The sequence below is a fragment of the Leucoraja erinacea genome, chromosome 26 (genome assembly GCF_028641065.1).
Source record: "Leucoraja erinacea ecotype New England chromosome 26, Leri_hhj_1, whole genome shotgun sequence".
NCBI lineage: Eukaryota > Metazoa > Chordata > Chondrichthyes > Rajiformes > Rajidae > Leucoraja > Leucoraja erinaceus.
In genome coordinates, this window is record NC_073402.1 from 19,820,259 (window position 1) to 19,843,032 (window position 22,774).

At 42.0% G+C, this 22,774-nt stretch overlaps 2 protein-coding genes across 2 annotated transcripts in view; both read left to right on the top strand.

The window, feature by feature from the left end:
• Positions 1-22,774, top strand: part of ncmap (non-compact myelin associated protein) — a 42,970-nt gene that overhangs the window by 16,833 nt on the left and 3,363 nt on the right. The window contains exons 2-3 of the mRNA XM_055656317.1: positions 11,953-12,039; positions 21,806-21,890. Coding sequence (XP_055512292.1) covers positions 11,961-12,039; positions 21,806-21,890 — 164 coding nt within the window. The 5' untranslated portion in view covers positions 11,953-11,960. The remainder of the gene's footprint in view (positions 1-11,952; positions 12,040-21,805; positions 21,891-22,774) is intronic.
• The window catches only part of LOC129709754 (serine/arginine repetitive matrix protein 1-like), an 87,383-nt gene that overhangs the window by 9,326 nt on the left and 55,283 nt on the right, over positions 1-22,774 (top strand).

Sequence of the window (22,774 nt, forward strand, 5' to 3'; positions counted from 1 at the left end):
GGGTGCCAACTCCAGAGATGTTGCCTGACCTGCTGAGTTACTCAAGCACTTTTTGTCCTTTTTGTATTAACCAGCATCCGCAGTTCCTTGTTTCTACGTAATCATAAGGTACATCAGAGGTCTCCAAATTGTGGGCCTTGTAGATGACTCATCTAACTTACTAGATAGTGACATATTTGTGAAAGTAATACCTGAATATCAATCGAAGTTCAGATTGTTAATTTATAACTAACAATACATTGAGAAGGGAGCCAATTTAACTGGAATTTAAAGCCATAATTTAGCTTTTGCAAAGGAATGTTCTGTATGTGTGTCGTGAATTTAGTTTTTGATTTTTTTCATTAGTGGCCCAAGTTGTGTTTTCTGCAGGACTAAAATATTATCATATTGTCTCCTCTCATTTATTGAGGACTAACCATAAGTCAAAAGTTTAATATGGTGATGAAAAGATATGACTGCACTTCAAGCTCACGATGAAGAAATGTGAGACACTGTGCTGTGACCAATATACTTAATTCCATCTACCTCCACGATGGGCCCTGAAACTGATTTTAGATGTATTCATGCCATAAATATAAATTTAAAACCACAAAAGCAGGATGTAAATAAACCGCACACTCTGCCATGATGCCGTCAATGTAAATAAGGGCTAGTTTGCATAACCAATAACTTAGAAAGTGTATCCATTATGCCATGCCATGAAGAAGACAAAGAAATGTTCTTGTTATTATGTTGAGATGAAGTTGCGATGTTTCATAGCACGGCAACTGTGCTTCTCCTTCTTCTAGTTTCCAAATAGAACTGCTGCCTCACATTACCAAAAACCCGATTTGAATCCTGACCTTGGGTCCAACATGTGTGGTGTTTGAACATTCTCCTTGTGACCATGTGGATTTCTTCTGAGTGCTCTGGTTTCCTCTAACATCCCAAAGGCATGCAGGATTGCTAGATTAATTGGCCTCTGTAAATTGCCCCTAGTGTGCAGGGAGTGGATAAGAAATTGGGAAAAGCTAGAAGTAGTGTGAACGGCTGATCGATGGTTGGCGTGGACCTGCTGGGCCCTAAGGCCTGTTTCCACGATGGATCTCCAAAGTAAATGAACCTTTCAGCAAACTCTTTGATGATCATTAGATCTTAAGCTCATGTTTAGATAGAACATTATGTACTATGCTGGAGATTAGTTTATACATGTATATTTTACCATATAATTCTGCATGCATTGGTTGCTGATTTTCTTTTTAAATAAATTAACATTATTAAAAAACACATTATTTGGATGGGAACAGGATTTAAAGGAAATGCTCTTGAAGGAGGAAATGAGTCTTGGGGCTCCAGGGAAAGAATTGGGTAATAGACTATTTGGATTGTTCTTTCAGAGACCCAGTACAAGGTTGATGGGCTGAATGACTTTGTTTTGTGCTGTTTTGATCCTTTGACTTTGATATTTCCTGCCACTTTTTATTGATTTTTCTCCCAGTAAAAGTTAACATGAAACTAAGTCCTTAGATAACAAAGAACATGTTAACGCTGCTGGATTAGCAATTGGTGAATATATTTTTAAGAAAATAAACTTTATTCGGTGTAAAAAAGATATACAAAACAAGAATGGTGCAAAAAATTATTCGGACATTCCCAACGTCCATTAGTGCCATATTCATTAGTGTCTGCAACTATCCCTAAACCAAGCGTCCTTGATACTGTTGAATGGTCCACTATTGAAGCCCATGCTGAAGAAATGTGTGACTCTGTGCTATGGCCATTGTACTTTATTCCATCTACCTCCACGATGGGTCATGACACTGATTTGAGATGTATTCATGCCATAGCTACAAAAGCAGGATGTAAATAAACTGCACACTCTACCTTGATACCGTCAATGTCAATAAGGGCTTGTTTGCCAAACCAATTATATAAACATCCTCATTATTTTGCACGGTAAGTGCTTCCCTTAATGGTAGCGATTATTTGAATTGTATATCTTATGTATTCTAGTATGCTGGCTTTTTGAGCCACAGCCTTATCTGTAAAGAATACTTGCTTAATTAACAGAGTAAAGGTTGAAAGCTTTGAATGGAAAATACCTGAGTGATAGTGAACACTAAGAAGCTCTCTTTGAAATATTCTGCAGAGATTTAGTCCAAAGAAAGAAAAAGCCCAGAATAGAAATAATCACTGTCTTCACTATAATCATTTCTATTATGAATTTTGACATGTCTATCTTCCTTGACATGTTCGGCTCAAATACATCATAATGTTTTCAACATCAGCATGGTAACTTATAAAGGATGGTTGGTGGGAATCTGATGGTCAATGCAATATCATGAGATAGACTGAATGACGACAGGTTTCAAAATGCAATCAGCATGCAGTGTACCTTACCATTATACGAGCAAACAGGAAATTAAACATTTGGCTAGATAAAGTGCCCCTTCAAATAAGAAACAGCTGTAATGCATCTTGGTTGTGAAAGAAGTCAATTGTGATAAATCCAGTTGTCATAGTTGTTGTCATAGATACTGCAACAACCATCCCTTGAATAGTTACTTTACTAAACAGAATGAAGGAAAGCTGCTCCAGAGCAAATGAGAATTTATGTCTAGCTGTCACCACTCGCTACTTTCATTGTGTAGGAAGGGACTGCAGATGTTGGTTTACACCGAAGATAGACACAAAATGCTGGAGTAACTCAGCGGGACAGGCGGCATCTGTGGAGAAAAGGAATAGGTGACGTTTTGGGTCCTTCTTCAGGCTTGGTGGGTTGGTAATGGTGAGAGTTAGCAGCTTCAAATTCCTTGAAGGTAATGTCTCAATTGACTTGTTCTGGAGCCACCACATGGATGTAATTATGATGAATGCATGCTAGTGCCTCTATTTTCTCAGATGTCTGAAGGGGTTCAGCATGTCACCGGATACTCTTGGCAATTTCTCCAGATGCACTGACGAGTGTATCCTGTGGTTGTATTGCATCCTGGTATGACAATTCTGATGCACAGGAATGTAAGTGGCTGCAGAGAGTGAAGAACTCTGCCCGTTTGATCTTGGGCACAGCCCTCTCTTCCATTGAAAGCATCTACATGAGAATCTGCCTGAAGGCGGCTGAGTATCTATCATCAAGGATTTCCATCAAATGGGCCATGCCCTCTGCTCCCTGCTACCATCAGCTAGGAGGTTTAGAAAGCCTGTAGTCACATACTACCAGGTTCAGGAACAGTTATGCCCCTGTCCCACTTATGAGACATAAACAGCAACTTCTAGTGACCTTGCCCGCCACCCAAGGTTTCCATGAGGTCACCGGAGTTTTTGGTCACTCTCCCTAATGGTCAAAAGTGGTTTCCGCGTGGTTGAGGCTTCATCTAGGTTGCTGCTATTTTTTCATCATGTTTAAAACCGGCCTCGAATAAAAATAGGTTGCCGTTTTAAAAATCAATAATTTTTTAGTTGCAGGGCTAGTCGAAGTCAGTTTTCTTCATAGTCGAGGAAGGTTTTCAACATATGCGTGGGAGGTGGTAGGAAGTTGCAGGTCACCTCAACCTTGATTTTTTTTTTTTGTGTGGCGGGCAAGGTCACCAAAGGTTGCTGTTTAGGTCTCCTAGGTGGGACAGGGGCTTAACATACCTACAGGCATCCGGTTCTTGAAACAACCTATACAACCCGAATCCCACCTCTGTAACCTAACACAATGGACCAACTCTTACACTAACATGGACTTGTTTTCTAATTGTGTATTTTTGTACAAAAATATTGTTTTTTTGTAGTCCGTTTCTTTTCACTGTCTTGTAGAACAAACGTAATTTATGGGTAATTCTTGTATAAGTTATGTGTTTGCATCTTGTCGCAGTCTATTTACCTCTGACATGCATGTGACAATACACTCAACTTGACCTCGTTGGCAACTTAGTTCTGTAAGTTTGTCTATTTTTGGCATAAGGGGCATTATAAGGAATCATGATCAATTTGTCTCCATGCCCCTCGGCTTGAAATGCTTGGCTGTATACCTTCTGGAAGGGCTTCTCATAAGTGGCAAAGGCCTTTTGGACTTAAGTGCATCGTGCGGTCAGAAGGGAAATACTTAAAAACAGGAACGGAGAACAACATCATGAAATGATGGAGAATAAGTTAGAATACAATCGAGGAGAAATAATGATCATGTTGACAAAGAGAGAAAAAGGCAGAAAGATAATGTTAGAGGATTTTTAAAGTCTCTAACAATTGACTGCAGGGAAGACCTGCTTAGTCAGGGTTAGAAAAGTTGATTCATAGGGCAGTAACAACCACTGTTTGAAAAGGGACTTAACTTTTCTGATGAGCTTAATGAGTAATTAATGTGCAAGCCCAACAAGTTCTTAAATTGGAAACTGAGGATAAAATGCTATTTGTGCAAATCTAACAGCAGAGTTACACAAACAGTCAAGGTTTCCTCCCACGTCCCAAAAGATGTGCGGGGGTTTGTTGGTTAATTGGCCTCTATCTGTAAATAGCTCCTCGCGTGCAAGGAGTGAATGAGAAAGTGGGATAACATAGAACTAGTGTGAATGGGTGATTCATTAATTCATCGCTGGTCGGCATGGTTCGGGTGGGCCGACGGGCCTGTTTTCCCACTGTATCTCTGAAATCTAAAGTCTAAAATGCAAATAGCAACTTATATTCTGTAACTGGTGACCGGTCACTTTAAATGGCAGTGCTGGGAATCCTTTCTCCCACAGGTCGTGTTCAGTTTTGTGGGAGGCATCATTATTGTAGCTGAAGCACTGAGCTCTGAAGTGGCAATGTCACTGACGAGTTATGGGTTCTATCGATTGAGGTTGTGATCTGGCTGCTTTGTACATTTCCGACAGGCTCAATAATGGGTGTGCTAACAGTCATTAATGTCACATCCACTTTAAAACTAGGTGTCCATTTACAAACAGACTTCTGGACCTTACAGGAGAGTTGGTCCCCATAAATAAGCACTTGGGTGTATTCAGATTTTGCAGAATTGTTTGATACTTGGGTTTGCATTAATTAGTCCATTGGAATGTGGTTAAATTAAGGAATCCATAAAATGTTATAAACACAAAGGATCTGTGATGTTGTTCTCGGTTCCTGTTTTTAAGTATTTCCCTTCTGGCTGCACAATGCACTTAAGTCCAAAAGGCCTTTGCCACTTATTTCTGGTTTACAAAAAAAAACAGTGCTGGAGTAACTCAACGGGTCAAGCAGCATCTCTGGAGGACATGGTATAGGTGACGTTTTTGGTCAGGACCCCTATTCAGTAGCATAAGCAACTCACTTCTGAAATTAGTAGGAAGGAACTGCAGATGCTGGTTTAAACCGAAGATAGACACAAAGTGCTGGAGTAACTCAGTGGGTAGCAACTCTGGAGAGAAGGAATGGGTGAAGTTTCGGGTCAAAACCTTTCGTCTGAAGAAGGGTCTAGTTTTGCATGTCCATCATTGCAAAGTTTATATACAAGCAATCTACAATCACATTCCCTCCCCACTCTGACAGCCTGTGCCCACCCGCAGCTGCCAAGACCACTTTACAGCAATGTTAATGCCCCAGCAGCAGCCCCTTTACAATATTGATCCAGCCACAGCCCAAGCAGTAAACACATACAGTAGCAGACATGGAGGATTATTTGTAGAAATATAAAACACACACACACACACACACACACACACACACACACACACACACACACACACACACACACACACACACACACACACACACACACACACACACACACACACACACACACAGAGGCAGCAAGGGATTTCAGTTATCACTGCAATAGGAAATAGTTGCTTTTTTTCCCATCTAACTGAACCAGTTGAATGAAAGTCAACCAAAGAAATGTGCAGATGCTGTAAATCTGAAATAAAAGCAGAAAAATGCTGGAATCGCTCAGCAGGTCATGGAGCATCTGTGGAAAGAAAACAGTTAATGTTTCAGAAATCTGGGATGACTAGTGTGAAATGGGATGGTTGGTGTGGACTGGGTGGGTCGAATGGCCTGTTTGCATGCTGTACCTCTCAATCAATTCTATCAATTCGACCATTCTTTGTAACCTTTCTTTCCTCACATGCTTCCTGATCTGCTGGGTGTCTCCAGCTTTTCCCCCATTGTATTTCAGTGAAGCTGTTATTAACTTCTTCTTCTTCTTCTTGTGTTTGAGGCAGCAGGGTGATGCCATCCGGTTTAACACCCGTCATAAAAAGGGCGCATGCTCCGGGTTGGCGCCAAGTTGCAGCGCTGCTGCTCTCTCTGTTTGTTGTCATTCGCCTGACTGAGGTCAGTTGACAGGGCTCACCACGGGGAAATCGACAACATGAGCCCCAGCTGTTATTATCAAACAGCAGCAAAGCTACTGCTTGTAGCCTTTCTGCCATTTGCAACTGATCAGGATTTCAAGTCCACTACCTGCCTTGGTTCCCTAACTCTTAATTAAAAACCTGTAACCATTGGTGAAAGACATAGCCCTTGTGAATGAATTCACCAATTCATTTTGAAATGCACTCAGCGAAAAGATCATCAGGGAATTCCGACACATGCAATGACTTTTATTTATTCACCAGCTTGTCTTTGTGACCCTCCATCCATTGGAACCGATTGAATTCCTGCTGTGGTCTTTCTTACAGCCTCATTAATATACTTAATATTTGGTTACCTTCCTGTTTAAAAAAAAATGTGATTTACAAATTTTGTTGAGTCATGTGTACAAGGAAGAGTGTGCATGATTCTACCCTGTGATTTATGTAGATGATGAGTTTGCTGCTCCTAGCAGAGTAGCAGCCATCAGGATCGTCAGAAGCTTCTGCAGATGCTAGTTTATACCAAAGATCGACACAAAATGTTGGAGTCAAGCAGCATATCTCGAGTTAAAGAATAGAGGCGAGAAAAGGCCAGAACAAATCAGGGCCTGCAACAGATGATCTCAGGAAGGGTGGAGCCCATAATAGCCCATTGTTGGCTGGGGAAGGGGTGATAACAAGAGATATACAGGATGTGAACAGTGAAACTGGTAGGATGATTAGGTGGGGGAGGGGAAGTGAGGGGCGTGGAGGGAATGCAGGAGTTACTTGAAATTAGATAAATCACCGTTCATACCACTGGGTTGTAAGCCCAGGTGAAATAGGAGGCGCAGTTCCTCCAATTTGCATGTGGCCTCACTCTGACAGTGGAGGCACACAAATGTAGTATATTACTAGAATAAATGGGACCCGTTGGGTCCCAGCATCACACGGGAGGGCTGGTCACCCAACACAATATTCCACCTCTCCACAAATTCCAATATTGCTGGCCATTGGGGGGCTTTCTGTAGCGCTAGTATGGGTGTTGTGGGCCGAAGGGACTGGTTTCCAGAGGGCATATACATGGCAGTAAGCCCTCTTGAATTATTCAAACGGTTCAGGGTGGCGTCTCCAATGTGGGCCATCTGCACTCAGCGCCACCTCTCCACTAAGCAGAAATGATGCACTCAACGCCACCTCTCCACTAAGCAGAAGTCACGGAATAAGCGGCAATTTTGCATTAAACACAGTCCTGATCTAATAAAACATTTATTCATGGTTTTACCTTCCAAAAATTGTTGCACACTTTTCAATAAGGCACAGTTAAAAGACGCATTTTCAAAACAAACCTGTTGCATTTGGCAAGGCAACTTTAATTTGGCAAGAAAACTTTAATTAGGCAAGGCAACTTTAGCATTCTCAAACCAACTTTTCAATTGGGCAAGGCATTCTCAAACCAACTTTTCAATTAGGCAAGGCAACTTTAGCATTCTCAAACCAAAGGCAACTTTGCATTTTCAAACCACATTAAGGGCACTGACAGTTTAGTCGACATGTGTTCCATGTTATTCACAGCTCAGACTGAGAGACATGACCCTCTCACTCCCCCATCTTGCAGAGACTGACTGAGGCACTCAACACTTCCGGGTTTTATAGTCCCTCCGGCAGGGGCGTGGCCTTCAGGAAAGATAATCTCAACATTTTTAAAACATTGATAAGTCTTTTATTTTTCATTGATGGGAAAAATCCTCTTGTCCTGCACAGCAGAGGAGGGCTCTGAGTAAGATGGCCAAAAGTCACAGCCGTAAGTGGCAGCGATTTTTCTAAAATCAATATACAGTGCAACAGGAAGTGGTCAAGATGAGTCTTTTAGTAATATAGATTGTCACGTGTACTGAGATACAGTGGAAAAACTTTTGTTTGTGTGCTTTGCAGTCAAAGAAAAGATAATACATGAGTACAATCAATCCATTCATGAGAGGAAGTTGTGGTTCAAGATTGATCTAGTTCTAACGAAATGGTCAATACCCGTCAGTAAAATGCAATATTTTTTCCACTTATATTTTATCATTAAATACATTTGAAACAAGAACAGCATGGCCACATGCAATGATTTAAAAAATCATTTTTATTAGTAACATTTCACTCTCGCATCAACTACTTCTGAGTGAAATTGCCAATTTGGGCTGAATTATGTGTAATTTTATTTGGGCTGAATTATGTGTAGATTTAGCTCTTGGGGCAAACAGTATCAAGGGATATGGGAGAAAAAGCAGGAACGGGGTACTGATTTTGGATGATCAGATATGATCAAATTGAATGGCAGGGCTGGCTCGATGGGGCCGAATGGCCTACACCTATTTTCTATGTTTATATTGCATGCTGTGCCCTGTAAAGTCTGGAATATACTTTCAAGTGGTTTAAGATCAGTTTGTCCCAAATATGCAAATATTTGGATGATTTGGCAATTTAAAGTTATAGTTTAAATTACAATTTAAAGTTTTGTGAATAGTTTTTGGGTACATTGTTCAAGTAGTTCTTGCTCTAAATTGCCTGTGATCTGAATTGATCAACAACAGTATTATTAACACTGAATTGCTACCCTGCAGATGTATTTAAATGCCTTTGGTAATTGGATAGAAAATGTAGCTTTCTGCCAATTTTTCTACCATTTTTACGTAATGAAGATACGGTGTTTGCAGAGATTATATCCCCAGGCACTCCCCAACCTTTGGTAAAACAAAGAACTTCACTGTACCAAGGACATGTGACAATAAAGTATCATTGTAAGGGTTACGTTTCATGAACCCTAACGTAAGTCAGGTTTTACGTTAGGCGGAATCACTGCTTGGGGCACTTTCTGCGGCGCATGGCCTTCTGGGTAAACACGCCACCATTGTTGGCTGGTTTCCACAGTGAACTTGAGTGATCGTACGGTGTTGTGTAAATTACAAACTGCCTTGATTGCAATCAGTACTGAGTACAGAATTGTTTACGCAAATGTGAGTTTACATAAGTCGCCTATTGTGTAAATCGGGGAGTGTCTGTACACATCTGTTGGAAGGAGTGAGCTAATCAATCAAATACTTGTCAGTTCAATTTTCACTGAATATTGTTACAAATGTACAGTAAATAAAGGGAGCACACAGATAACCAAGTGTGAAAATGCACACCTCCAGGTTCAGGGACAGTTTCTTCCCAGCTGTTATCAGACAACTGAACCATCTTATCAACAACTCGAGAGCGATCCTGAGCTAGAGTTATCATCTATCTCATTGGAGACCCATGGACTATTTTTAATCGGATTTTACTAGACTTTACTTTGCACTACACATTACTTCCTTTATCCTGCAACTACACACTGTGAACGGCTTGATTGTAAACGTGTATAGTCTTTCCACTGAGTGGGTAACACGCGACAAAAAGCTTTTCACTGTACCTCGGTACACATGACAATAAACTCAACTCAAAAATCGAACTGCTGGAAGAATTCATCAAATCAGGCAGCATTTATGGATTTAGAAAATACTTAATATTTCAGTCAGGGATTCTTCCTCAGAAGCACTGGGGCAGTGGATGGTGTCAGTTTAGAAAGCAGAATTCGAGGGAGGAATGCAATGCAGGACAAGATATTATAGGGAGATTGGTTAATATAGATTAAATGATAAAGGAGCATGAGTACTGACAGTAAGTGAGGCATTTTCACTTTAGTTTATTGTCTCGTGTACCGAGGTACCGTGAAAAGTTTTTTGTCGCGTACTACCCAAAAAATTGTATTATTATGATCAAGTATACCGAGATACGGTGACAAATTTGTTTTGCGTGTTATTTAGGCAAATCATGCCATATATGAGTATATTGGATATTGCAAAAGAGAAAATATACAGAGTGCAAAATATAATGTTTCAGCAACAGTGGAAGTGCAGAGAAAAAAAGTGCAAGGGTCACATGAGGTAGATTGGAAGATCAGGAATTCATGGCAGTGGGGAGGGCCACAGACAGACTGGTAAGAATAGGAGTGGGATTGAGAATTAAAGTGGCATGTGCCTAAGACCAGTTTTGTGGAATCTCCACCGTTAGTAAGCTAAAGTTGTAGTCCCAATCTCTCAACCTACCCCACTGTGACCACATGCACTGTTTCCGTAACTGGAATGCTATAATGCTGTAACACTATATTCTGCACTCTGGTATTTTTCTCTTTGCACTGCATGTCATGCTGCCTAAGGATCCATTGTACACGTGAGACTTGACTGGATAGCATTCAAACAAAGCTTTTCATTGTATCTTAGTATGTGTGATAATCATATACCAAACCCAATGGTACAGAGAGTCGGCACTACCTGAGAAAATTGTGCAAATTAAAAGAATGGTGCATTTTAAGGGCACTATTACTGGTTAATGGCACCTGCATTAATAATGTTCTGGACAGACTTAGCAACAATCATCCTTTCCCATCTGAAATTTAAAGAACTGCAGTACCTGGAAATCTTGAAATACTAGGCAGCTACAGGAGAAAGAGAAACAGTTGGGATTTCATTTTTTTCAAGTTCTACAAAAGTCCACGTTCTTGAACAAAAGAACAGATAGAGTGGAGATCATCTTAGCCAAACCACGAGAAATCATGGGGTTTTTTTGCCGTTCATATTACCCTGTGATTAAAGACCCCATTCTCAATTGCATCAGCGTTTTGGTTCTCACAGCTCTTCTGTTACGTAATTTCCCTTTGTCATAGTAGCCATCCTGTTATACTTTGTGGGTGTACTGGGTGTAAATAAGTAGAATCAAAGAGTATGTATGAGGAAATGCTGATCGTTTTTTAAATACCTCGAATGGAGAAACTTGTTATGTAGGAATGCAATTGAAACCCATTCCTTGCTGGAAGAAGCAAATTTGAGCCTGATCGATTGCATTATCTATTTTGCTACACAACACTATCACCTTGACAATTCACTGTGACTTTCTGATCTGTCATTGCATTAATCCAGTCCTAAGATGACTGTCGGCCTGCCTCAATATTGATTAGCTAGGAACATGTTGATCTTTATGCCTGACTCTATCTTACCTTATTTACCCGAGTAGTCATGCAAAAACGACTGGTTTGGTTTAGTTTAGAGATACAGGGTTGACACAGGCCCTTTGGCCCATCAAGTCCACGCGGACCAACAATTACTATCCTACATGCTAGGGAAATTTACAGAAGCCAATTAGCCTATAAACCTGCACATCTTTGGATTGGGGGAGAAGACCTGCAGAGCACTTTTAGAAAACTCATGCGGTCACAGGGCGAACATACAAACTCCGTACAGATAGCACCCATTGTCAGGATCAAACTCAGATTTCTGCAGTTGTAAGGCAGCAACTCTACCACTGCACCACTGTGCTGTTAAATAAGATAATATTTTATTTAGACTAACAAGAGGTTGGTTGAGGTGTAGGAGAGTCTGTCTCACCTGGAATAGCCGATTAGATTACCAGATGTAGATGAACAAATATCCAAGAGGACTATCCCTAGTTTTGAGTGCAATTTTTTTTTCATGAGTCATCTCATCATTGTACTTATTCATGTCATCGGAACTCGCCAGTTTACTTGAGGCCTCATTCCCTGTAGCTTGTTGTTACATTTGAACATTTAACTTCTCTATAAACTGATTTTGCTCTTTTTTTTAACCCTTGCTTCTAGGCCTCAACATGGACACCAGCGCCACAACAGAAGTAAATGTCAACACAACATTAACAACAAGATCGCCCCAAGAAATTCTGTACCGGAGTAAGGATATTTAATTCAATTTCAATTTTCCCCATGATAAACTGGTTTTAGATGACTCTACAGCACAGAATGTTAGCTTCTGTAATCCACCTTGTAGAATTAGTTGGGACATTAATTGCACTTTTACACCATTTAGTGGGTGGGGAGGATGAGGTGAGGAGCAGGGCGTGGGGAGCAGGGAGTAAGAACACATGGCGTAGAGGTGACTGAAGAAGGGTCTCGACCTGAATCATCACCCATTATTTCTCTCCAGATTTTCTGTCTGTCTCATTAAGTTACTCCAGCATTTTGTGTCTATCTTTGGCATAAAGGTGAAACTTATTAAGTGATTCTATGCTCTACTGGTGTTGAACTAGACTAGGCAAACAGACGTTTTGTGCAATGGGGTGTCATCACAGTCAAAGTGGCCATTACTGACTACTGCAGGCAAGTTAGCCCTTCTGCTGTGATATTCTGTTTAAGTGGTTCAAGGGTGTCTATGTTAATAGCATCAGAGAGTCATAGTCGTACAGTACTGAAATGGGTCCAATGGCCCAACTTGCCCATGCTGACCAAGATGTCTCATTTGCCTCTGTTTGACCCATATCCCTCAGAGATTTTCCTATCCAGGTACCTGTCCTTATCAAAGTCCATGCTATAGTTCATTTAGACCACGTATATGGTCCTGCCCTCAACCATCTTCTCGGTTATTTCTTCAGAAGGCTCAGTCAAATGCCTGAGGCACAAAACCATGCTCATTATCCCTAAATCAATCCCTGTATCCAAATGCATGTCCATCTTTGCTCTCAGAAACCTCTCCAGTAACTTTCCTACCACAGATGTTAGGTTAGTGGTCTATAGTTCCCATGTCTGCAGCCTTTCTCAAATAGAAGCACACGGTAGTCACCCTCCAGTTTTTCCGGCACCTTGCCTGTGTCTACCAATGATTCGCATGTCTCAGCCAGGACTCTTCTCCAGCTTACTAGTGTTGTTGGATATATCTGATCATATCTGGAAAATGTATCTACCTTCATACATTGTAGAACTCCCAGCCACCCCTCGACCATACTAAGGACTCTCCTCAAGGCATCGTCAACTTTTCAAAGCTCAGTAGTCTTTATGTCTTTCTCCGCAGTAAAAGTAATTGAGAAATATTCTTTGGGGATCTTGTCTATCTCCTGTGAGTCCGCACAAAGAATTGTTTTGAGGAGCCCTATACTCTATTTACTTTTTCTCTTAATATACTTCTAAAACCACCTTGGATTCACCTTATCTTATCTGCCAGGCCTACCCCTCTTTGCCCTCCTGATTTATTTCTTAAGTAAGCTTTTCTTTCTCCTGTTCACTTACAGTGATACAGCTGCTTGACCAGCGCCTCGATTTCTCTCATCATCGAGGGTACCTTACTCCTACCTGTCTTGTTGTTCACTCTAACGGGAACATGCATACCTTGGCGCCCCACCATCACACTTGTAAAAGCATCCCACTCTCCGGACGTCTCTTTGCGTACAAATAACCTACTAAAATCTATTTTTGCAAGTTCCTATCTAATACTATCAAATTTGTCCTTGCCCCAATTTAGAACTTGTGAACCAGCCCTGCCCTTAATTTTTAAATGTATATTTAAAAATTAATAACATTAGGGTTGCTGGTCTCAAAAGGCTCACCTGCTGACACTTCAGGCATTTGTCCTGCTCAGCTCCCTAAAAGTAGGTCGAGCTTTGCCCTCTCCCTTGTTGCCAGAGCACATTTTACTGATCACGTTCCACCCCATCGTAGCCCTTGGCACCATGGCAGTCCCAGTCTATATTGGGAACGTTAAAATCCTCGACTATGTCAATTTTATTATAGTCTTCCATTGTCAGTTTCACATCACGTTTTATATGCGGGAGCAAGTTGTTCACCTTTTATGCAAAGGGCACATTCTAACTCCACGTTGAATGACCTACTTTCAATTTAAAGGGCGTACATCCTTATTCAGGATATCCCACCCAACAAATAATTTATTTGTTTCTATCAAATTAAATAAGGTAATTAGGTCATATGGAATGGGAGTAGAATTAGGCCATTTGGCCTATCAAGTCTACTCTGCCATTCAATCATGGCTGATCTTATCTTTCCTTCCTAACCCCATTCTCCTGCCTTCTCCCCATAACCTCCAACACCTGTACTAATCAAATATTTTCATCATCTTCAATGCCCTCATAATAACTACATAATTTTCTGAATTTGAGGGAGGTTCGGCTAGTTGATGGAACCACTGTTTCTTGATGCACCTGCCCTTACGATGTTGTCTGTTTAACCAGTTTCCTTTGAATAAATCTAGGAGATGCTGCCTGTCCCGCTGAGTCACTCCGGCATTTTGTGTCTATCTTAAGAATAAACCAGTATTGCAGTTCCTTCCTACACATATACATCCAGAGATTTAAGTAACATGATTATTGATAAAATAACGAGAACATTTTCTTCTACTTTCTACCAACGATGGTCCTTACCAGAATGTGCATGAATTGGGTCAAGGGGTTCACCAGTACCTGCGGTCTGAACTATCCTCTCAGGGACAAAAGCAAGGTATTGGTGACAGTGACGATTGTGGAACTCTGCCCTGCCATTATTCTGCTTTTGAGCAGCATCTCCCAAATCAGTGTCTGTCCCCAAACTCTGAAGGACAAGAGTGACATGTATATGGGAACATCGTTGCCTCTGGGTTCCAGTCCAAGCCACGTGTTATACTGACTTGGATTGTTATTGTTGTTCCTTCATTGTCACTGCCATTCCCTGTACACCAGCAGCTCCAAGTACCTTCACGATGGGCGGCACGGTGGCTCAGCGGTAAAGTTGCTGCCTTACAGTGCCAGAGACCAGGGTTCAATTCCGACTACGGGTGCTGTCGGTACACAATTTGTATGTTGTCCCCGTGACCGTTTGGGTTTTCTCCCACACTCCAAAGACATACAGGTTTGGAGGTTAATTGGCTTGGTATAAATGTCAAGTGTTAATATGCTGGGATTGCGGGTCGACACGGACTCGGTGGGGCGAAGAGTCTGTTTCCACGCTGGTTCTGTATCTCGAAACTATGCAGTTCAAGAACACAACTCACTGAGACCCCCCTCATAGGCATCAGGGTCAATGAATGTTTGCCTTGACAATGTAATCCATCTCAGATTCAGATTCAGATTCAATTTTAATTGTCATTGTCAGTGTACAGTACAGAGACAACGAAATGCATTTAGCATCTCCCTTGAAAAGCGACATAGCAAACGATTTGAATAAAAAATAAATAATAAGTGTCCGGGGGGGGGGGTGATTGGCAGTCACCGAGGTACGTTGTTTAGTAGAGTGACAGCCGCCGGAAAGAAGCTGTTCCTCGACCTGCTGGTTCGGCAACGGAGAGACCTGTAGCGCCTCCCGGATGGTAGGAGGGTAAACAGTCCATGGTTGGGGTGAGAGCAGTCCTTGGCGATGCTGAGCGCCCTCCGCAGACAGTGCTTGCTTTGGACAGACTCAATGGAGGGGAGCGTGGAACCGGTGATGCGTTGGGCAATTTTCACCACCCTCTGCAGTGCCTTCCGGTCGGAGACAGAGCAGTTGCCATACCATACTGTGATGCAGTTGGTAAGGATGCTCTCGATGGTGCAGCGGTAGAAGTTCACCAGGATCTGAGGAGACAGATGGACCTTCTTCAGTCTCCTCAGGAAGAAGAGACGCTGATGAGCCTTCTTGATCAGAGTAGAGGTATTGTGGGTCCAAGAGAGGTCATCGGAGATGTTGACTCCCAGGAACCTGAAGCTAGATCTCCCGTAAAGGATTTTAACAAAAATGTTTAGCGCCTACATATAAGCATCTGCTGGAGAACACAAGGGCAGCTGAGGGAGGGTGAGAGAAAACATAAAGATATCCAAGAAAAAACAATAGATGCAGTAGATCTTGTTTGAGTGCCAATTTCAGAACAAGAAAAGCCTTCATAGTGAACAATGATGTCTTACCTGAATAAATGAGCTGTTCATTCTGTGATAATTGTCACTGAATTCCCAGAAACTATATCTGCAGAAGGAATAAGGTGCACCTTTAATTTGAAAGAAAATCCGCACTGTGAATGGGAAACAAATCTCTATAGGTCACAAAGATCAGAGGCTGCAAAAGGCTGTGAAATGTTGAGGGGATTATATACATCGGTATTCAAGAGTTGTTTAAATTTATTGTTCCGCAAACCATGAGAAACCGCCCCTTACCTTTGCGTAGGAAGGAACTGCAGATGCTGGTTTAAACCGAAGATAGACACAAAATGCTGGAATAACTCAGCGGGCCAGGGAGCATCTCTGGAGAGAAGGAATGGGTGACGTTTTGGTTCAAGACCCAAAGAAGGATCTGAAGAAGGGTCTCGAGCCAAAAACGTCACTAATTCTTTCTCTCCAGAGATGCTGCCTATCCCACTGAATTACTCCAGCATTTTGTGTCTTTCACCCCTTACCTTTGACGAGTTGAAGAGTGTAATACTTAGATTATTTGCCCACCATGACTGTTTCCACTGTATTTCACCCTCGAGCCTTTTTGTTTTTTTCCTTGCTGATTGTGGTTCCACATTGCTAAGTTATCATTGTTATTGCTGAACGTAGGCAATGAGTGTTCCAGTCACATTTTGCCCCGAGGTGAATTGTAATTAGAACCGTGAAAAAATACTTGAATTTTTTTTTCGAGGATGTTGCCAGGGCTAGAGGGTGTGAGCAATAGGGAGAGGTTGAGTAGGCTGGGTGGCTATTCCATGAAGCGTAGGAGGATGAGGGGAGATCTTATAGAGGTGTACAAAATCATGAGAGAAATAGATCGGGTAGATGCACAGAGTCTTTTGCTCAGAGTAAGGGAATTGAGGACCAGAGGACATAAGTTCAAGGTGAAGGGGAAAAGATTTAATAGGAATCCGATAGGGTAACTTTTTCACACAAAGAGTGGTGGGTGTATGGAACAAGCTGCCAGAGCAGGTAGTTGAGGTTGGGACTATCCCATTGTTTAAGAAATAGTTGGACAGGTACATGGATAGGACTGGTTTGAAGGGTTATGGACCAAGTGCAGGCAAGTGGGGACTAGGGTCGCTGGGACATTGTTGGCCAATGTGGGCAAGTTGGGCCGAAGGGCCTGTTTCCACACTGTATCACACTTGGTTTATACTCTCTAGAATTTAGGAGATTGAGAGGGGATCTTATAGAAACTTACAAAATTCTTAAGGGGTTGGACAGGCTAGATGCAGGAAGATTGTTCCCGATGTTGGGGAAGTCCAGGACAAGGGGTCACAGCTTAAGGATAAGGGGGAAATCCTTTAAAACCGAGATGAGGAGAACTTTTTTCACACAGAGAGTGGTGAATCTCTGGAACTCTCTGCCACAGAGGGTAGTTGAGGCCAGTTCATTGGCTATATTTAAGAGGGAGTTAGATGTGGCCCTTGTGGCCAAGGGGATCAGAGGGTATGGAGAGAAGGCAGGTACGGGATACTGAGTTGGATGATCAGGCATAATCATATTAAATGGCGGTGCAGGCTCGAAGGGCCGAATGGCCTACTCCTGCACCTAATTTCTATGTCTATGTTTCTATGACTCCATGACTTATCTCCCAAAAAAATGCCGTGTGTTAACAAACATAAAGCTAGAAGCAGGAGTAGTCCATCCTGCCTCTCTTTCTCCTTCCTTTTCAGTCTTCGTCCTCCTTTGCTGAATTTTGAAATGTTCCCATTCCTCAGACTGCTTTCATTGGCAACGAGCCTTTGAACTAATTCTGTGTTTTTCTCACACTAAGCACTGCTATTCCACTTTTTTTTTGCCTTTTACATAGACCAAGTGTTAATTCTGTATATGTTAACCATGGCGTGTTTGCTGTTATACATTTTAATGTTGTTTACTAACTTGTGCTATTCCAATTTATCTCCCATCTTCTGGAGATTGCTTTGTTCAGATTTAAGATCAAGGTTTTATAGGAACAATCAGGATATCCAGACAGGTTTAGGTTTATGGCAGCCTCGCCAACAGTCTGTCAGTCTTTTCGTTTTTTTGTTGTTGTTATTTTTATGTGTGTTTTAAAAGTTTGTTTTAATGTTGTCTGGTTTGTTTTATGTGGTGGGTGGGGAAAGGGGTCGGGGGAAACTTTTTTATCATCTCTCACCTTACCGGAGATGCAATTGTTTTCCGGATCGTATCTCCGGTCGCTCAGCGGCCTAACATCATGGAGCTGGAGGCCTTGCTCGGGACTGACTTTGAGCTCCACTGCCTGGGATCGATGCTCAAACCGCGGTCTGCGGATTTCACCATTGAGGAGCTCGCAGTCTCGGGTAGAGACCAATGTCGGGAAGCTCCAAATGACGCAGAAGGTTTCGATCAGCCCTGACCTGGGGTCCGATCGCTTGGCGCGGGGGAGTTGCGATTCCCCCTCCCGATGCAGGAGCTTGATCGCCCAGACACAGTGGGCCCAAACGCTACAGGAGCCAAGATCGCCCCGTCAATGGAAGGCTCGAGGCCCATGACCACGGGAGAACAAAGAAGGGAATAGATTGAACTGTTTTTCGCCTTCCATCACAGTGTGGAATGTGGAGGAGTCACTGTGGTGGATGTTTATGTTAAAATGTATTTGGTGTGTTCTGTTGCATTTTATTGGTATAACTGTATGGCAAATGAAATTCCTCGTATGTTGCAAAACATACTTGGCTAATACAGTATGATTATGATTACTGTCATGTGTACCAAGGTATAGTGAAAAGCTTTGTTTTGCCTGATATTCAAACAGATTAGATATACTATACATAAATACAATCACGTCAAGTTCAAGTACAATAGGGGAAGGCCCAGAGTACAGAATACAGTGTTACAGCTACAGAGGAAGTTCATATGAAAAAGTGCAGGTGCCACGATGTAGATTGGAAAACTGGGAATAACGTACTTCACTTATGAAAGGTGCGTCCAACAGTGGGGACGATGTTCTTGGATGTGGTTGTACATGCTGTAGACCCTTTGTACCTGCTGTCCAGCAGAAGAGGAGGGAAGAGGGAATGACAGAGGTGTGAGAGGTGCCTGGCTGTATTGGCTGTTTTCCTAAGGCAGTGTGAAAACAGAATCACTGGGGGAGAGAGGCTGCTTTGTGTGATGGACTGCACAAAAATAAAATATTCAAATTATGTTGGTTTAAGAATAAAAGCCACAATACAGAATGATCAATGAGATGAGCAAGTTCACAACAAGGCTATTATTATAAATATCCGCTGCAACCGCTGCTCTAGATGTCAGCTGATTTACATCGGGGAGACTAAGCGGAGGTTGGGCGATCGTTTCGCCGAACACCTCCGCTCAGTCCGCAATAACCTACCTGAACTCCCGGTGGCTCAGCACTTCAGCTCCCCCTCCCATTCCCAATCCGATCTCTCTGTCCTGGGTCTCCTCCATTGCCAGAGTGAGCAACACCGGAAATTGGAGGAACAGCACCTCATATTCCGCCTGGGTAGCTTGCGTCCTGATGGCATGAACGTTGAATTCTCCCAATTTTGCTAGCCCTTGCTGTCTCCTCCCCTTCCTTAACCCTCGAGCTGTCTCCTCCCATCCCCCCCCCCCCCCCCCCCCGGGCTCCCCCTCCTCCTCCCTTTTTCCTTCATTCTCCCCCTCACCCCCAATCAGTCTGAAGAAGGGTTTCGGCCTGAAACGTCGCCTATTTCCTTCGCTCCATAGATGCTGCTGCACCCGCTGAGTTTCTCCAGCAATTTTGTGTACCTTCGATCTTCCAACACCTGCAGTTCCTTCTAGAACACTTTATCATTATAAATAACCTTGTTATCAAGAGTTAGACGACAAACTGGATTTTTGCTATTATCTTATCTTCAAAACAAGTTTGTTATCCGGTGTTCAACATTTCAGGGTGTGTCTACGTGTGGCTTTGTCACTGTAACAAGATCTATTATTATGTTGACTCAGGTCACGCAGATTACCACTTCATTGAAAGTTATTTATTCTTGCATTAATATGTAACTTTTTCCTACAAATTCAAAACCAAGACCAAATACAGAATGTGCCCGAATATAGAAACAGAGAACTGAGAGATGCTGGTTGAGTTCCAACCCGAAGCATCAGTCTGAACAAGGGTCCCGACCGGAAACGTCACCCATCCTTTTTCTCCAGAGATGCTGACTGACCCGCTAAGTTACTCCAGCACTTTGTGTCTATCTATAGAATGTGCCCTGTAGCTTAATGGGGAAGAAGCAGAGGATGATTGTTGCAGAGTTGTTGAACAGGCTTTATATTAATCTAATGGGTGATCAGTCAGGGACATGACTACAAATTGCATCCTTTCCTGTTCAATGGCTTCTCATCATGAGATCTGTTGATGTCATGTTTGAAATACATTAAGTCCAATCTGAAGAATGAAAAATCTGATCTACACTTGTGCAAAGAAGTTTGTGAATTGCAGACACAAGAAACTGCAGATGTTGGAATCTTGAGCTAAACACAAAGTGTTGGAGAAATTAACCATATAACCATATAACAATTACAGCACGGAAACAGGCCATCTCGGCCCTACAAGTCCATGCCGAACAAATTTTTTTTCCCCTTAGTCCCACCTGCCTGCACTCGTACCATAACCCTCCATTCCCTTCTCATCCATATGCCCATCCAATTTATTTTTAAATGATACCATTTCACTGGAAACATTCACTGGACAGGCAGCATCTGTGGAGGGAATGGAGAGACGATTTAGAGCATGAACAGTGTATGCCTCAGTGATATTGTAATGTATTTAATCATGAGAATTAAACAGAGAATTAATGAAGAATTGAATCACTCAGTGCAGAAAAGAGTTTGGCCCATCATTTTGGTGGCATTTCCATTCATTGATTTCCTTGGATCTTTTCCCCAAATTTCTTCAGCTGTGGTTAGTAATTTTTAATTTAATTTTGAAATACATTGTTATGAGTTTCCAGTTGTAAGAAACCGCTGAGTAAAAATGTCTCCTCGTCTCCCTTGTAGAGTAAAACGTTTAGAGATACAGAGCCAAAACAGGCCCTTTGGCCCACCGAGTCTGCGCTGACAATTTACATTTCTACCAAGCCTATTAACCTACAAACCTGTATGTCTTTGGAGTGTGGAACCGAAAATTCAGAGAAAACCCACGCAGTTACATGGAGAACGTACAAACTCTTCACAGACAGCACCTGTTGCCGGGATTGAACCCGGGTCTCCCCACGCTGCCCTTCTGGTGTCTACATTCTGGTGTCTACATTCTGGTGCCTTTGCCAGTCATTTAAGTCCATAGCCTCCTATGGACTTGAGGTGACATAAAGGTCTCCTCATCCTTTCTGGTTAGCTCCTTGTCCATGAAATGCCCAAAAATGGTATGAATTTTTTTTCCAGAAGAGCTATTCGTGATGCCATATCTCATATTTATTTCTGTGAACTTAAGCCACTATGTATTTTCAGTTTTCTTTCAAAATTTGCCACTTCATAATCCGATTCAGTGGAAAGAAAGGTTGTCGTTTGTTGAAGTGAAGGATACAAGTTATGATAGCCTTCATCTATTTCCACTGAATCATAAATAAAACATGCATATGAATCAACAGACTGTATGGACTTAAAACTAAATCAATTGCCTGCGTAAGTTTTAAGTGGGGTCTGTGAGGACAATTATTATTAATAACAATGTAAGTAGTGTGAATGGAAGTGATGCCAGAAGCATTGTCCAAAAGCCCCCACTTCTGACAATGGGCAAGTTAATGTGGGCAGGATGCTTGGTACAAATTGATTTTTTTGTTTTTGTTTTCCAGGTTCTGGTGCTATCGTAGCTATAATTGTAATCGGAATAATACTGATTTTCACCTTGGTGCTGTTCCTTTTAAAATACTACAACAGGTAAATAAGAAATTAGGAATTATTCCTTGTAATTCATTTAAATGCCATGAATATAGAAATTGCTAGTCATGTCAAACTTGTTACAAGGGCAAACTAAAGTTCCCATTTAAGTCAAGTCAAGTCAAGTTTATTCGTCACATACACATACGAGATGTGCAGTGAAATGAAAAGTGGCAATGCTCGCGGACTTTGTGCAAAAAGACAAACAGACAAACAACCAAACAAACTATAAACACAATCATAAACACACACATATTCTTTTACATATTAAATATTGGAAGGAAAAACGTTCAGTAAAGTTAGTCCCTGGTGAGATTTACAGTCCGAATGGCCTCTGGGAAGAAACTCCTTCTCAACCTCTTCGTTCTCACAGCATGGCAACGGAGGTGTTTGCCTGACCGTAGCAGCTGGAACAGTCCGTTGCATGGGTGGAAGGGGACTCCCATGATTTTGTTGGCTCTGGAGTTGCACCTCCTAATGTATAGTTCCTGCAGGGATGTATACAGGATGTAAAGGATGTATAGTTCGAGTGAAGTTCCCATAGTGCGTTCGGCCGAACGCACTACTCTCTGCAGAGCCTTCTTTTCCTGGGCAGAGCAATTCCCAAACCTACATGTGAAATGTCCATCCTTGACTCCCGCCCAACAGTTTCACTACTTGCTGGCCTTTAAGGTGAGCATGCCAAGCTCCTCGCATGCTGGCCATCATCAGGTGAAGGGATAGGTGTGGGGTACTCCTATGGTACCGCAGGGAAACACAACCTGTAAAATGCACGCTAGCTTTGCGTCAATACAGTCTGTTGACTCAAGTGATTTTTTTTTTGGTAACAGTGTAATCAAATATGCAATTTAGAACTGGAGAAGCAAAGAATCAGCAACATGTAT